The 16,887-nt window shown below is 49.8% G+C and overlaps 2 protein-coding genes across 2 annotated transcripts in view; one reads left to right on the top strand and one right to left on the bottom strand.

Moving 5' to 3' along the window:
• The window catches only part of LOC123366235 (cation channel sperm-associated protein subunit epsilon-like), a 55,383-nt gene extending 41,516 nt beyond the window's left edge, over nt 1-13,867 (bottom strand). Inside the window, exons 1-3 of the mRNA XM_045009496.1 lie at nt 13,760-13,867; nt 9,151-9,199; nt 5,284-5,357 (exon numbers count right to left, since the gene is read on the bottom strand). Coding sequence (XP_044865431.1) covers nt 5,284-5,357; nt 9,151-9,199; nt 13,760-13,842 — 206 coding nt within the window. The 5' untranslated portion in view covers nt 13,843-13,867. The remainder of the gene's footprint in view (nt 1-5,283; nt 5,358-9,150; nt 9,200-13,759) is intronic.
• A 244-nt stretch (nt 13,868-14,111) lies between these two features.
• ADSS2 (adenylosuccinate synthase 2) overlaps nt 14,112-16,887 on the top strand; it is a 66,784-nt gene continuing 64,008 nt past the window's right edge. The window contains exon 1 of the mRNA XM_045009490.1: nt 14,112-14,540. Within this exon, the coding sequence (XP_044865425.1) occupies nt 14,127-14,540 (414 nt within the window). The 5' untranslated portion in view covers nt 14,112-14,126. The remainder of the gene's footprint in view (nt 14,541-16,887) is intronic.

Genomic DNA, 16,887 nt, shown 5'->3' with positions numbered 1-16,887 from the left:
GGCCGTCCTCGATCGTCCCATCAAAAGGCCTGCTTAGCCCCCTGAGGGGTCTTGGAAGCGGCCTGGCCCTGGTTGCGGCGGTTGCCGGACGGACGACGGCGATTTTGGGTCGGTCGTCTGCTGGTATAGGGGCGATAGCGCTGTTGATAGCGGGAGGGCTGCGGCCGGAAGGGCCTGCGCTGCGTCGCCGGTGTGTGCATTCCGAGCGTGCGGATGGCAACACGCCCGTCCTTCAGGGTCTGGATCCGAGCATCCGTCTTCTCGGAAAACAGACCCTGGGTGTCGAAGGGGAGGTCCTGGAGTGTATATTGCACCTCCGGCGGCAGGGTGGAGGACTGCAGCCAGGAGATGCGCCTCATTGTCACGCCGGATGCCAAGGTCCGAGCCCCGGAGTCCGCGGCGTCGAGGGCTGCCGTAATAGATGACCGAGAGGACTTCTTCCCCTCGTCCAGCAAGGCGGAGAACTCCTGGCGTGATGTGGAAGGCAGGAGCTCCGAGAACTTCGCCAGGGACGTCAGAATGTCAAAGACGTACCTGGCGAGGAGGACCATGATGTTTGCGATCCTCAGCTGCAAACCCCCGGCGGAGTAGATCTTGCGGCCGAGCAAGTCCATGCGCTTGGCGTCCTTGGACTTAGGCGCAGCGGCAGGTTGGCCGTGCCTCTCCCGGTCGTTAACAGATTGGACCACGAGGGAGTCCGGGGTTGGGTGGGAGTAAAGGTACTCATAGCCTGATGGTGGGGCTGAGTACTTCCGCTCGACCCCGCGTGCTGTGGGAGGAATGGAAGCGGGGGTCTGCCAGAGCGTAGTGGCGTTCTTTTGAATGGTCCGGACGAAGGGTAACGCCACGCGGACGGGAGCATCCGCACCCACCACATTGGTGATTGGGTCCTCATCCTCCTGGACCTCCTCGACGGGAAGATTCATGGACGCCGCCACCCTGCGAAGCAGGTCTTGGAAGGCCCGGAGGTCAATGGGCGGGGGTTCGCTGGCCGCAGCCCCTGCCACCGCCTCGTCCGGCGAGGATGACAAAGATGCACCCTGCAGAACCGGCTCCGGCTCTACGTCCGGTGGGTGAGCCTCCTCCGAACCGTGAAGCGTGGGCGATTGGTGGACCGGATGAGCAGATGGCTCGTGCGGAGGAGAGGGAGGCGGCCGGCTAACAGTCGCTTCAGGGACCCTGGTGCTGGTGGTCACATCCCTCCTGGGAAACGGGATACCCTGACCTTCATGCTGTCCCCACGGGACCCAGTAGCCCCACTGCTCATGCGGAAGTCCTTGTGGGGTAGGCCACCGGTGGGTAGTATCATCGGCACCGGAGGCTACGGAAGCCGTGCGGGATGGCCAAGGCGGTGCTGTAGTGCCGACGGACTGAACCGCTGAAGGCGGGAGGCCCTGCCCCGACGGCACCGAGGGTCGATACGCAGAGCGCCGACGGGACGGTGACCGTGAGCCTGGACTCCGGCGGTGCCGGGAGCTCGACCGGCGCCGGGAGCTCGACCGGGACCGGGATCCGCGGTGCCGGGAGTGACTCCGAGAGTCGCGGTGCCGAGACGATCGCCGACGGTACCGGCGGTACGGTGACCTGGATCGGTGCCGGGAGTGCGACCGGTACCGAGATCGAGAGTGGTACCGGGACTCAGACCGGCGTCGGGATGGTGCTCGGTGCCGTGAAGAGGAGCGGCGACGAGACTCGGAGCGGCGGGATGGGGACCTGCGCTGGGACCTGGACCGGGAGCGGGACCGGGACCTCGACCGTCTTCCACGCCGCTCGTCCACAGAGGGCGGTCTTGTCATCCTGGCTGGCTTGCCGACAGAGACAACAGCCCGCACCGGCGGTGCCGGGGGCCGGAGGCTCGGAGCCTCTATGAGCCTGATGAGGTCTCTGGCAGAGGAGAATGTCTCCGGCGTTGAAGGCAGCCTTGGCTCCACCTCGGTCGGTGCCGGGGAGCGTGGCGGTGCCGGACTCGACGGCGCTTGCGGGGCCGGAGTCGAGGGCTCAGGGCCCGCTTTACGCACTGCCGCATCCACTCTCGTGGCGGACTCTGTGCGTGCCTTCGCTACCGCCTTCGCCAGTCTCTGCTTGCGTGCAGGCAAGAGCGAGCGGTGCCGGGTCGTCTTAGGCGGCGGTCTAGGTACCGTGGCCACGGTGCCGGCGCCGGTCGGTGCCGCGGGTGCACTCTGCACCGAAGAAGCCCTCGGTGCCGGCGCTGACGGTGCCGGGGGCTGGAGGGACGCCTCCATAAGGAGTTGCTTGAGGCGACTGTCTCTGTCCTTATGCGTCCGCGGCTTAAAAGCCGAACAAATGGCACACTTATCTGTACGGTGTGCCTCGCCCAGGCAACGGAGGCAGGAGCCGTGAGGGTCACCCACTGGCATAGGCCTCTGGCACGCTGCACAGGGCTTAAAGCCCGGTGCCTTGGGCATGAGCCCGCACGGGGGAGGGGGAGGGGGAGGGAGAAAGTACTCCCCCTATCCTTATCTAAACTAACTAACCACTAAAACTAACTATACTAACAGTAAAGAACTATATACAAAAACAAGTAGAGAGAGCTAGGGATGTGGAGGACTACTGAGCACTCCACAGTTCCGACTGCCGTCACGAGCGGGAAGAAGGAACTGAGGAGCGGACGGGCCGGCTGGGGTATATATTCAGCGCTATAGCGGCGCCACTCCAGGGGGCGCCCAGCCGGCCCGCCGGAGTTGCTAGGGTAAAAATCTTCCGAAGAGCCGTGCACGCGCGGCGCGCACACCTAACTGGAATGCATTGGAGCAATCACTCGAAGAAGAATAAAATGGTAGTTGCAGGTAATCAGAGCCACAAAGATTAAAATGGCAGTCTTGGAGTAATCTGGCCTATAGCAAGCAGGCAGGCTGAGGTTAGATAAAGATTACTCCAAAACCTAAAGGGAGGGGTCAATCATGTCAGGTGCAGGTTTTCAATCAGGTCCAGCTTTAATTGACAGATAGGTTAACATCTGTAATTGGTTAATAAGAATGGAGCAATCAGAGAGGTCTTAAACATGATTGGAGGAGAGGTATGATAATAATAAGGATTGCGGAAATAACCAAAGTAGGCCACAAATCATACATAAGGCAGAGAGCTGACAAGTTTGGTGGTGGTGGTATTGATATGTGTGAGTGGAAGGAAGAGGTTGTCAGCAGAAGAAGCAGGAAGAGAGCAAAATCACTGAAGAGGGAAGAAGAAGGCCAGATTGTTCTGGATCAAGAAATCACAGCAAGCAGCAGCAGCAAAAAAGAGGTGGCAGTGGCGCGGCAGCAGCAGCAGCCAGAGCAGAACAGCAGCAGCAGTTTGGCATTGAGACTGAACAGAAGGACCTTTTGACAGATCAGAGGGAAAAGAAGACTGTAGAAAGTAAGCATGAGAACTATGGTATAAGGAGCTAGGACATATAAGTGTGTTTGAGATACTAAAGTTGGATATATCTTACTATGTATAAAAGTATAGTATTCTAATTAGAATTGCTGTCAGCATCCTACATGTGATTGATCACCGCATGTAGAATGTAACCACTTAGAGCCATTTCAAACTGTATGACATTGCAGCATTGAGTACTTGAATGTGCGTAGTTGTGCTAATAGAATTTGTTTATGTTTCTTGATATATGCTTTGGTTCTTTTAAAAGACTTATTGTTTCAGGAATATTGGTACATTAAATAAAGAAAATTTTTGTTTTCAAAGATTACTGCCTGAGTGTCAATCCTTTGAGCAGAAAGGCTATATCTATGACTTCCCAAGGGAAAACAAAGTGAGTCTGTTCTGGGGGGTTTCCTAAAGGTCATAGGGGAAGCCCTAGTAAAACCCTGGCAATTCCTCTATGGTGGGCCATCTCCTTTCACCTACCAAAACAAACAACTGACAATTGATTACTGAAATAGGCAAACCATTGTGGGGGTGCCGTAAGTCTGGATTTTGGGGGTAACACTTTGCATCTGGATTTGGGTTTGCAATCTAATGGTAATACATTCACATTAACCCAGAGATGTATATGCCTGAATGTACAATCATTCAAATGTGTTTATTTAAATATGTGATATCTGATTGTACATTCAAATAAGCTTACCAATACAATAATTTCAAAGACATAACACATATAAACACACACAACAAGATAGACAAATTAAAGCTGCAGTGGAAACCACAACTTTTTACCTGACTTTTGCTTATCAAAACTTTCAGCCACAATGCTGCATTAGTGTAACTTTTATGTACTCCCTCTACACTTTGTTGGATCTCAGTGCTATGCAGATAAGAGCTGTAATACATCCCTCTGTTAATTTGAAATCTTTTTAAAGATTGTACCATACTCTGGTTCAACAGTCATTTAGGGGCAGAGATGCTTTTTTAAAAAAAATGGTATTTTGGGTTTCCTACTCCTAGTGTAGCTGGGTCTAATCTGGAGCTCACAAATGCATTAGGTATCTTGGCCATTAAATTATCAAATAAGAATACCTAGACAAAAAAGATTGTGTCTTGTCAGTCCCACTCGCTTAACAGTATGTATCTAGAAACCTTTGTGCAGTCTAATGTCTAAAATAGGGTCCTCTTCCTGAAGACCCTAGCTGCTCCAAATGTAAGGAATCAGACATGTTTCTAGTTAAAAATAACACATAGAATACAATTTGGCACTTATGTTCTACAGTGATAGACTCCTTACATCTCTGGGATATAAAGAGATTATTTCTACGGCATTGTTCATGTAAATGCACTGGACCAAATTAAAAAAAAGAAAAACCTCAAGAACATAAAATGTTGTGCAATTCTTAATTTAGATATACATATTAAAGTATTTATCAATCTTTTTGGCTTAAGGTTTCCTCACATGTACAGTACATAGGCAAGGAAGTTTAGGAGAAATAGTATACTTAGAACTACTTTATATGTACATGTCAATGCCTAATTCTATATTCCATTACATTGATAAATATTTAACTTACAATATAAATTGTATAGAAACCTCAGGACCAGCTTCTGTCTCCTCCGCAAATCTCAACCCACAACTCCTATTCTGAAACAAAGGATCTGTACTTCATAATTCTTAAGGGAAATAAAAATAAGATTTTGTTTTCCAACAGATCTCCAAATGAATGCACATGGCCAGGCTTAACAGAAGCCCATCTTACTTGAATGTGTATACAGAAACTGCCTTCTCAGACTTTGGGTGGAATTTTCAAAAGTATTCAGAATTGACCTAACTCTGCACCCAATAAAATCAATGTGAGTTACCATTGTGCCGTTATTATTCACTTTTGCAATCCTTACCTTTTATTTGTAACAGTACATGGCGGAGAAATGTCCCATTCCCCAAATGAATGTCCTTCATACTCTAAATATATCTAAACAAAGAGTAGAGAACTTAGGGTAGCACATACAAATATATATAATCTGTTGCATTATATCTAACTGTATAGTGGTTTTAAAACCATAATGTTCTTTGACCAGGTTTTTAATTATTACACAAAAATGATTAAACTCTTTAAATATTAAAAATACCTAGGGACAACTTCAAACTTAAAATTGTATTTATTATGGTATTAAACACAATCTTCTCCCACTGCAGTCAATAATTTCAATGGGGAAAAATGGACTGAATTATATAACGCACACTACAAAAATAAAATGGCATGTCTTCTATAAAACTAGCAAATAAGGTTTTGAATTACAACTACCGTTTCTGACATCCCTGTTAGCAGAGCAGGAAATCTTGTTGCAAAGTGCAATCTTTGTGAGGGCCAGTGAGTGTAAACTAGTTTTCATCTTGCTCTTTGTTCTTTAGTCCATTACATCGGTAAAGATTTCTGTTTTCCACCATGGGAACAGTTCACTACTGCCAAGGCCATCATCACACAACAAAAGCACACTCAAAACTGCCTTTGAGCTTTTTAGATGATGCTCTGCAATGGGCCAGAGAAACTGTTGTCAATAGACAAGGCATTCCCTCCCCTCAATGCATAATTTTACTCCACTGAACTCTCATGCCTGGTGCCAGAGAAACAAAAGACTAGAGGACTGGCAGTTTAATAAAATCTGAATTTCCCTCCTAGTAGCGCAGAGAATTACTAACCTTTTCAACTTCATTTGCTTTTTAAACTGTTGACGTATACAATGGTGTGTCCACAAGTGTGTTCACAAACACTGGTGGTAGCAACAGTGGGATATTTTTTTTTACCAAGAAAATGGTTCTAATTCAATTACTAAAGCTGACTGCAAATGATTTTGAGAACTGCACCATTTATTCATACATTGCGATACTGAACTGGTGCAAGCTCTGGAAAACTCATAAATTGCTAACATGGAAATGCAACATTAGAAAATATTAAATCTGTTTCACCTGTCTTTTAATGCAATGTAGCAGGAGTTAATAAGGAGGAAGAGCTAGTACCATATAACCAGTCAGCTCTGTAGATGACCAGCAATTTCTCTACAGGCCACAATTTGAGAACCACTGTGTTACAGCATTTTTCTTTTATTCCCACTTTTATCCTTAACTTTCCTTTCTGATTATGGGTCTGACCCTGTTCCCACTGAAATCACTAGCAAAACTTCCATTGGCATCATCGGGGCAGTATTGAACCCTAAACAGGTTAAAGTTGAATTGATGTACTGATCAGACACATATTTACTGGTTAATTTAAACAGATATATAATCATGCTGGTTTGAGATGTCCTTACCTCACTGCCAGAAATACATACACCTCTACCTCGATATAATGTTGTCCTCGGGAGCGAAAAAATTTACTGCGTTAAAAATGGAGGGGAGGAGCCAGGACGCAGCGTGTTATATCGAACTTGCTTTGATCCACTGGAGTGCGCAGCCCCGCCCTCCCGGAGCACTGCTTTATCGCATTATATCCAAATTCGTGTTATATTGGGTCGCGTTATATTGAGGAAGAGGTGTACTTTGGCCTATAGATGTGACCATTCTAAATATCTCTCCAGTATATTTAAATGGAATGGGATGAACACGCTCCTCTCCCTCCACTTGTAATCACTGATTATCTACTAACTGTTCCTATATGAGAGTTGCCTCTTATCTCCCAAGAAAGTATATTTGCATGTAAAGCTTTAGTGTGTCCAAATTAAAATTTGAAATAGATATAACTGTTTTGGCTATACATATTCCACCAATAATTTTGTTAAATTTGAAAAAACAATATGACCTAAACTAACAGTTTTATCATACACCTCTCCTGTATATTAGCAAGACATAAGTACTGTTACACTTATTATGTAACATATATATAAACTTTTGTCAAGATTTAGCATATTTCATATCCATATGATTGAATGGTATGGTTAATTAAACCCATGTGAGAAAATGTAAGGGAGTAAAGCATTGTTTAGGTGATCTTACTCTATATGACCTGGTAAAGACCCAATGTTTATTTAGTGGATAATTGATTAGGAATGTATAAGTAGAAGTATAAACAATATATGTGTAGGTTTTGTAGGCTTGCATACAGTAACTCCTCACTTAACGTTGTAGTTATGTTCCTGAAAAATGTGAAACGATGTTAAACGAATCCAATTTCCCCATAAGAATTAACGTAAATAGGGGGGATTAGGTTCCAGGGCAGCTTCCCCTACTCTGCAAGCACCAGGGGCGGGGGGCTTAACCCTCAGCCCGCCCACTCCATCCCTTCCCCCAAGCCTCCACGCTTGACCTGCCTCTTCTCATCCCCCACCTCCTCCCCCTTTACTTCGCACGCTGCGTCCTGGCTCCTCCCCTCCCTTCTTAATGCCACAAGCCAGCTGATTGCTGCGTTCGGGAGGGAGGGGGAACCTGCGTGCCGAGTCCTTGCTCCTCCCCCATCCCTCCTGAATGCCGCAAGCCAGCTTATTGCCGCGGGCAGGAGGCAGGGGGAGGAGGGAGAAGGCGCTGATCCGCGGGGTCTGCCAGCAGGTGGGAGGTGCTGGGGGTGGGGGGAGGTGTAGGGAGGCTGCCAGCTGTGGAGAAAGCAGGCAGCCAAACAACGCAAGAGTGGAGCATTGCACAACTTTATATGAGTATGTTCCCTAATTGATCAGCAACATAACAACGAAACAATGTTAAGCAGGACGACTTTAAGTGAGGAGTTATTGTACTCATGTGTGGTTTTTATAACCTCTGTATAAACTTTTAGAGATGGAAAAGTGAGAACAAAGGTTCCTGACAATATTAAGATCTGAACATCCTGTTATTAAGTTTTTGGGGAGTGTAGAGAAAACAAGCTAAATCCCTGTCAAGTAGTATGATAGTTTTATTATTGCTAAAAACGGGAACAAATGTGTTATGCAACTTATTGTATAATTCAGAACATGATGTACAGCAATAAATATTACCCAATAGGGAAGGAAAAATTTGGGACAGCAGATGAATAGAAGGGGGTGTTGATAAAAATAATGTGTAATAGTGTGTATAGAAGATCATGTCATAACCTAGAATCTCTGCCTTTCCCCTTGTGATATAGCCAGTTCACAGGCCTGCTACACCTCATTTGATCACTGGGTGTAGCACTCTGTGGCCTGGTCTACACTAGGGTGGGGGTTCGAACTAAGGTACGCAAGTTCAGCTACGCGAATAGCATAGCTGAACTCGAACTACCTTAGTTCGAACTACTTACCCGTCCTGACGGTGCGGGATCGAAGTCCGCGGCTCCCCCGTCGACTCCGCCTCCGCCGTTCGCGGTGGTGGAGTTCTGGAGTCGACGAGAGCGCGTTCGGAGTTCGATATATCGCGTCTCATCTAGACGCGATATATCGAACTCCGAGAAGTCGATCGCTACCCGCCGACCCGGGCGGGTAGTATGGACGTACCCTGTGCCTTCGCAAATAAAACCTGGTCCATGGATCCAGAACTTGGTGTAAGCAGTGGTTTCTCTGCTTAAGCAGAGGCCTTGTCTGCTTTCCATGGATCTGTGAAGTAACATGTGGGCCTGACTGAATAGGTCCTGAAACATCCTTACAGAAAAATCTTCCTATATACAGCAAAATCTACTCTACTTTGCAATATTAAGACATTACAAAATAAAGGGTGTTTGAAATCAGACCCAAAACATTGTCAGTCCCTAATATACACAAATAAAAGCTGGAAGCAGTGTGTTACAAATCAAGACTGATTTGTTTTGATCATTATTAAACAACACTTACAGTGGTTCTGGTAGTGAAGAGAGCATAGTTTTCTACATTCGTTTTATACCTGCAAAGAAAATGCACTAAGGTATGAATGTCAAAATTAATTTCTTCTCCAAATAAAAATACTATAGCAGTGAGACTCTATGACCCCCCTAGAGAGCAGCATTAGAATAACATCACAAAGCAATATCATGTTATGACAATATTCTGGAGGTCCCAAAGCTATTTCAGAAAGCCAGGGAATAGCTGTGTGAAAAGCATAAGATTACAGTCTACAAACCATGGATCAAATTCAAAGTCAGTAAACTTACTCTGGATTTACACTGGTGTAAATTAGAGCCAAATTTGGCACTATATTTGTATATGACAAACTAGAATTACTCACACTTTAATGGTACGTTACCACTTCTTAGGTGTATTGTGTCAGCTGTTTAACAGCACATAGCAACACTATACAACTGTTTAGGACAGGAAGGGAAGAATATAGTAGTCTATTGAAACTGCAATGGAAGTTTATGTAAGCGCAATAAGTACCCAAATTAGATTTAGGCCAAGACATCTAATCAGGGATGACAGCCCTACTTTGTTAAAAGTGCCATAAAATCGTGAATAACCATTAGAATTTCAGCTTTAAATTTAACATGAAAAGTTGGCACCTACAGCAGAACAGGGTAGCCTAACACAATGCTGGGCATTGGTTCAATAGACTCAGAGGGAAACTGCCACCTATTGAACCATCCGGAAACTTCCTGCAGCTCTGTAGGTTCCTGGGTGGCCTCCAATATATGTAACGACAGGCCTACCATTACTTAACCTCACAGCCTCCAGGAGGTAGAACAATCATGGCTTAATTAGGGTATGTTTACACTAAAAACTTGGGTTGACCTATATTAGGTAATTACTGAGATGGTGCATGTCCACACTGTACTCCTTGGGTTGGTGGTGCGCGTCCTCATCAGGCGCGCTTCCACTGACCTAAGAGGGACAGTGTGGGGAGCTGAGAACCAGGTGTCTCAGCTCTGCTGGCAGTTCTCTGCCAGGAGCCGGGCTGCCCCACAGGCTCCCGGTGGGCTGCACCCTGTCTCTCCACCTTGTTCCCCACAGGGAGCGGAGGGAAGCTGCCCGGGGCTTCTTGCCTTCCCAGGGCCAGTGCAAGGATGTTTCGCGCCCTAGGTGAAACTTCCACCTTGCGCCCTCCCCCATCCCCGAGCCCTGCGGCGGCTCCCTGCCCCCCCCACTATGAGGTGCCCCCTCCCCCGCAGCAGCTCCCCCCTTCCGCCCTGAGGCACTCCCCCGCGGCAGCTCCTCCACCCCCCCTCCGCCCTGAGGCCCCCCACCGGGCCCAGGGAGCCATGCGGCAGCTGCCCGCCCCAGTTCACCCCTGCTCCGCCTCTGCCCTGAGCACGCCGTGGCTGCTTCACTTCTCCCGCCTCCCAGGCTTGCGGCGCCAATCAGCTTAGGTGCCGCAAACCTGAAAGGCGGGAGAAGTGAAGCAGCCACAGCGTGCTCAGGGCGGAGGTGGAGCAGGGGTGAGCTGGGGCGGGGAGTTCCCCTGCGTGCTGCCCCCCCTTACTTGCTGCAGGGGGTCCCTCCCCGCACCCTCATGCCCCAGCTCCCTCCTAAAAGCCTAAATGCCGGCGGCGATGGGGCAGCCGAAGATCCAGTCGCCGCGGTCACTGCCAAAGAAAATGCCGCCCTCCAAATCCTAGCGCCCTAGGTGACCGCCTAGGTCGCCTAATAGGTTGCACCGGCCTTGGCCTCCCCTTTCCCTACTGGGAGTGGATGGGGGGGGGAAGCTGCCCCAGGCTTCTTGCCCCCAGGGAGTGGGGTCCAGCTACCCCAGCTTCTCAGCCCCACCCTGCCAGGAGCCAGGCAGCCTTCTCAATTTGACTCCAATATGGAGTTGTGAAATTGATAAGATAGCCAATGTTCCCAGCCAGGAGTGGGAAAGCCACCCAGGGCGTCTCATCTCCCTATTCCCAGCTGGGAACGGGTCAGCCGCCTGGAGTGGAGTCTACCTGCCTGCAGCTCCCAGACAGGAGCAGGGTCCATTCTTGCCCTGATCCCAGCCAGGAGTGGGGTTCAGCCACCCAGCTCTCCAGGGGAGGGGTGTGACAGATTTCTGTTACCAATCTGCCTGAGGCGTCAGGTGATCAGGGTGAAGCCACAGGATCTTTTGGGGAGGAGATGATGGAACACATCAAGCATCTACATTTTAAAGCTTTATTAATAAAAAAATAACAGCAGAGAGTGCTGGGAACGCTGCAACGTCACTCGGGGAAAGAAAGAAAGCGTTAGCGCCCCAAGCCCTAACCCACTTTCATACTCACACATGCACTACCCAAAACTGGCCAGGCCTGGGTGTAACGTCAGAAGAAGGGGGGGAGGGGAAGGATGGATGAGAGTGCTGTGCTGGGCCCTGGCTGTCCAGGTCTGCTGTTGCTCTCCAAATTGCTCCAGCTCTCAGGAGGGTTTTAAGTCCTGGCTCCTCAGGGGAGGGAGGGGTGCTTCGTTCAGGGACCTTTGCTCCTGGTGCCCTCTGTGCCAGTCCAAACCGGCTTTCCATGGTTTCTTTAGCTTTCCCAAAACACCCTGGCTCCCGGGATGTAAGGCTCGGCCCCTCCGCTTGTTGTCTTGTTTGTATTTTCAATCTCCGCAGCCCTGGACTTTGTTTTCTTCTTCACTGGCTTTGCTGTCTTGCAGGTCTGTACAGTTGGATTTTTCTTTCTCACGGCTGCTCGGGCAAATTCAAGCCCCCATCTTTCTCAGCTGTCAGCCAAATCTTGGCTGTGCCCAGTGTCCTTGGGTGGCTGGGGCCAGCGACTTATCTTCAGACTGAGCTAGCTGAAATGTTGAGTTAACCCGTTCTTTGCTCTCTTCTTTTTCTCCTCCCCTCGGCCTCTCGTACCTGCAAAGGAAACTTCCACTCCCCACTCACACACTTTTGACCCTCTCCAAAATGCTTTGCGATGCTTGCAACAGCGTTAGCAATATACAATACTGATCTGACTTCCCAGGGGACTCCTTGAGGGAGGGGACTCCCTGAGGGCCTTGGGGTGTGACAGTGGGCAGGTGGGCTCTAGCTGCCAGGCTTTCTTGTCAATTTCACAGCTGTGAAATTGACAAAAGAGCTAACAGCCAATCTAAGTAATGCAGTGTCTATACAGACACTGCACCAGCCTAACTATACCAACATAAACCTTACAGTTCTCACGGAGATGGGGTTATTATATCAGTGTGGTAGGGCACTTACATCGGTGGGACCCGGCTGCCGTGTAGCCACTAACATAATTAGGTCAATGTAAGCTGCCTTATGTGTCAACCTGTGTAGTGTAGACCAGGCCTAAGGAGAGGAGTCCTAAAACTTTTTCAAAAGTGATTTAAGGAAAGTATTTCTGTATTTTCAGCTGTCTTTAATGCAAAATGTGTTTAATCTTTTTTGAAAAAACATAATCAGGCTTCCTACTTTGGCTATTCGTTTCATTTTCCCATATATATATCCTTGGTTAAGGTTAAGATTCTGTCCTAGGTATTTTTAGTAAAGGTCAGGAACATGTCGCGTGCAATAAACAAAAGTTCACAGAAGCCCATGACTCGGCCCTAACTTTTACTAAAAATACTCGGGGCGGGGGAAGGGACACAGAGCGCTGCCAGGGCTTGCAGCTGCTCCTGTGACAGGGGCTGACCACTGCTGCTCCTGTGACAGGGGCTGACCACTGCTGCTCCAGCCTCAGAGAGCTGCTCCAGCCTCAGAGACCCAGCCCTGGCCGCTACTTCTGTGGGCTGGGGACCACTGCTCTGGCAGCAGGCTGATTGTCAGATATTCTGGTAGCCCTGGGGCTGGCTGCTAGCCAGCTGTTCTGGGGGCCACTGCTCTGGTAGCCTTGGGGCTGATCACCAGCCAGCTGTTGCAGCAGCTGCTGCTCTGTGGCTGGCTACCAGTCAGTTGTTCCAGTGGCTACTGCTCCAGCAGCCCTGGGACTGACAGCTGCTCCAGCCCTGCCCCAGAAGAAGTCATGGACATCCTGCAAAGCCCCAGAATCCAAGACAGAATCATATCCTTATTCGTGGTCCTTAGTAGAGGCAGCTAGACTTTCCTATTTCCAGTGACTTTTATAGACCCTAAGGATCTTTGCAAGACAGAGCCCAGAGACTTCTAGAAGCAGCAGACAACAAGACAAAACCACCTCTTTGCAGGTCATCAGCAAGCCTGATGACACCAAGGGCATGTGTATGTGAGCAGAGGAAATCACACCCCTAGCTCATAGTGTAGAGGAGTAGAGTGCTACACTATGCCTGTCATAGGGTGCCCAGCTATCCCGCATTTAAAGGGATAGTCTCGACTTTTGGGTGTTTTTCTTATATAGGCTCCTATTACCCCCCACCCCGTCCTGATTTTTCACATTTGCTGTCTGATCACCCTAGCCTGTCAGCTGTTTGGCCTGGGTCAGCCACCCCCTACACAGTGCGGCGTGGGCTGGGGCGTGTTGGCGGGTGTCACCCCATGGCTCCTCCCCCACTCAGATGGGGGGGGGGACACGACGCTGAGCTGGGGACCCTGAGAGGTGCGGCCCCCTCCGGTCTCACATCTCATTCTGTTCCCATCCATTTTCCTGCCTCCCACCTCCATATGCCGCAGCATCCACCTAGACACAACAGCAGCGCCAGGCCTCGAGCGCCCCATAGCAGCTCCCGAGCTCGCGCCATGGGCCCGCCTAACAACGGCCCCAATAAACTGCCGCACATACGATCACGTGACACAGGACCCGCGGCGGGGCACAACAGAAACCGCCTGGCACCTGCCCCCCGCGCCTCTGGAAGGGAGAGGCGGGAGCAGTAGCCGCGCCCCCTCTAGCACACAGGGTCCCTCCTTCTGGGTCAGCCCCAGGCAGCAACAAGCCGCTCTCACAGGTGCGGCCCAAAGGGACTACTCGCCCCATCAAGCATCGCGCAAGCTCCGTGCGGCGCCCTGCGGGGAACGGTCGCGCTGCATGCCGGGAAGTGTAGTTCCTGCCGTGAGGGAGCGGTTGAGAGAGGCTTCCGTCTATGCAGATAAGTGGGCGGGGCTTGAGGCCGGGCAGCCAGGGGCTGCCACTGGATGCGGCGGCAGCAGCAGCTGCGGTATTTCCCGGCGTGGAGGAGGCGGGGCCAGGGGAGGAGGCGTTGAGCGCGCCCCTGTGCCGCCTCATGTGTGCCCTGCCCGGGGAGCAGGAAAGGAGCCTCCGCCGGCGGCAACCATGTCTGAGAATGGCGCCTCCGCTGCCCCCGTCCCCAACGGCGAGTGCGCCGCGCGGCCGCCTGGCAACAAGGTGACCGTGGTGCTGGGGGCCCAGTGGGGCGACGAGGGCAAGGGCAAGCTGGTGGATCTGCTGGCGCAGGACGCGGACATCGTCTGCAGGTGCCAGGTGAGGAACGGCGCCGGGCTCACCTGGGGGGCGGAAGGGCGGCCTGGCGCGGCGCCGCCGCCTCCTCTTGCCGCCCAAGATGTCACCTTGAGCCGCCGCCGCCGCGAGGGGCTGCCCCGCACTCGGTCCTGCCCCCGGGGGCCGCTCCCCAGCATCCCGCTCTCCTTGGCGGCCCGCGCCCTGCCTCGTGCGTCCCGCCCGGCTGCCAGCTCTCCCGCCGGCCCTTGTACTTCCCCAGCGCCGCGCTGCCCGCCTCTGCCCTATTGTTAGCGCGGGTCCCCGGCTTTCCTCAGGCACCGGAAGCGGCGCACATGCTAGTCCGAGCCCCGGCGGCGCCTCCAGCCTAAATTCAGGGAAGCGACGGTCCCTCCCAAACTGGGGAGCGGGCGGGCAGCTCCTGGGTGCTGCGGGCCCCCGCTGTGTGCGCTCGGGGTCCCGCAGCGCAGCCCTCGCTTCATCCATCACTGCTGCTTCCTCATTTGCTGGGCGGGAGTCGGAGGCAGCACACCCCTGCTGGCCAGGCCAGGATCATCTCTGGACGAGAAAGACTTTACAAATTGCAGTGGCTAATTCTTCCTTTGTGCACTTCTTGCTTAGAGGGAGGAGGAAGAAGGTGCCTTCTTAGTAGCACAAGGTTGACGTGCAGAGTGTCAAGGAGAGAGGAACATGCTTGGAATCTGTTTTCATAGTGTAATTCTTTGCCTTTTTTTAAATATAAGGTGCTTGCAGGTGAAAAGTTTGGAATGTTTCCAAGAGACAACTTTACTGAGAGTGGAATTATAATTGGTTAATTGCAATGCAATGAAAATCTAGAATTCTCATCATACCTCCCTGGAGGTGAACAGGTTCTACTCCATTTGTTCCTAGACCAGGTATTGAAAATTAGGAGCCATACAGTGTGTGGGTTAGTATGTATTTTCTCTGTTGTCAGCTGATAGTCAACTTGAAATAGGTTCATTCTGTAAATCAATTACAGATGCCCTTGAAAGTTGACAGTTTCCATGATAATGCCATTACAGGATGATATTTTGTCTCACTGTATTTCCTCCCATTTTCCTGCCCTACAAGCAAAAGGAAAACTGATAGTGGAAGGGGAAAGAGTAAGATTGACAGCACGTTGCATACAGTCAACTGCCCCAACTAAAACTGGAAAGAAAAAGCCCAGAATTTTTTCTTAATCTTTCAGTTATAGCAGTTCTGTCTACAGAATTTTAGACAACCTAAAAGTGATTTTTTTTTAAACTTAACCTTTAAAAAACAAACAAACAAAACAACTAAAACTTTCAAGTAGGTTAGGGCCAAAGTTCAGTTTTTGCATATGTTTTATAAGGCATACAGTGTTTGAATAGTAGTGTTCTAAAACTTATTTTGGTAAATGAAAATATCTTTTGATGTTGCAAACTCTGCAACATTGTCCTAATTGCTGAGAGCCATGGTGAAAACTGATCAACCTGTTATTGGCCAAACAAAGCATATGTGATAAAAAGTTAATTAGAATTTCAAAACTTGTAGTACAAGTTATTCTTAGGGTGTTTTTTATTCTCTCTTAAAAGTTTTTGTGTATTCCTTCCAGTGAGCTGGCAATGGACAGGTTAGGGGGTGGGAAAGAAAAGGAAGTTATCCTTCAGTCTTATTTTTTTGCTGACCATCTGTTAGCAAAATCAATAGGAATGTAAAAAATGGTTTTAGCAACCCCCAGGAGGGTGGAGGTATGACATTCTTTTAAAGCCATTTCCATTAAATAAAGTAAGATACTTTTATCCTACAGCAAATTTACATTTGTCACCTATTCAGTCTGTTTCCGTGGCCACCTTTATACCCTATCCACATTAGGAATTAAACTTTTACTACCATTTATTTTAGGCTTCTTCTACACGGGACTATAAACTTAGCACAGCTGTTAAAACTCAACCATCTCTAACTTGGGTATGGCAGGCCCTTTTCTAACACAGCGTAGGCTGGTATAAGCCAAGGTTTAGGCCAGTGGCCTCCAAACTTTTTTGATCACGCACCCCTATCAGTAAAAAAAATTTGAGCACGCATCCCCAGCTGCACCAGCTCTCCCATTTTTGCCACCCTAGGCCAAAAAAAAAAAAAGGCAGCCGCTTGGACTCCCACCCCGAACTGCCAAAGCAGCACTACTCCGGCAGCGCTCCTCCTGCTGTGCCCCGCAAAGGATCCTCTTGTGCACCTCCCGGGGTGCACGCACCCCACTTTAGAGACCTCTGGTCTAGGCATGTGTGGCCTTCCCTCACTATCAGTCTTGGAGGGAGGCCACACTCCTGGAGTAACAGTGTAAAATAAGGGAAGGTAACAGTCTCAGGGCTCAATCCCTCTGGCAGGGTAG

This window comes from Mauremys mutica, chromosome 3, assembly GCF_020497125.1.
Source record: "Mauremys mutica isolate MM-2020 ecotype Southern chromosome 3, ASM2049712v1, whole genome shotgun sequence".
Lineage (NCBI taxonomy): Eukaryota > Metazoa > Chordata > Testudines > Geoemydidae > Mauremys > Mauremys mutica.
The sequence above is the reverse complement of the archived record's forward strand: the minus strand, read 5'-3'. Positions and strand labels throughout refer to the sequence as shown.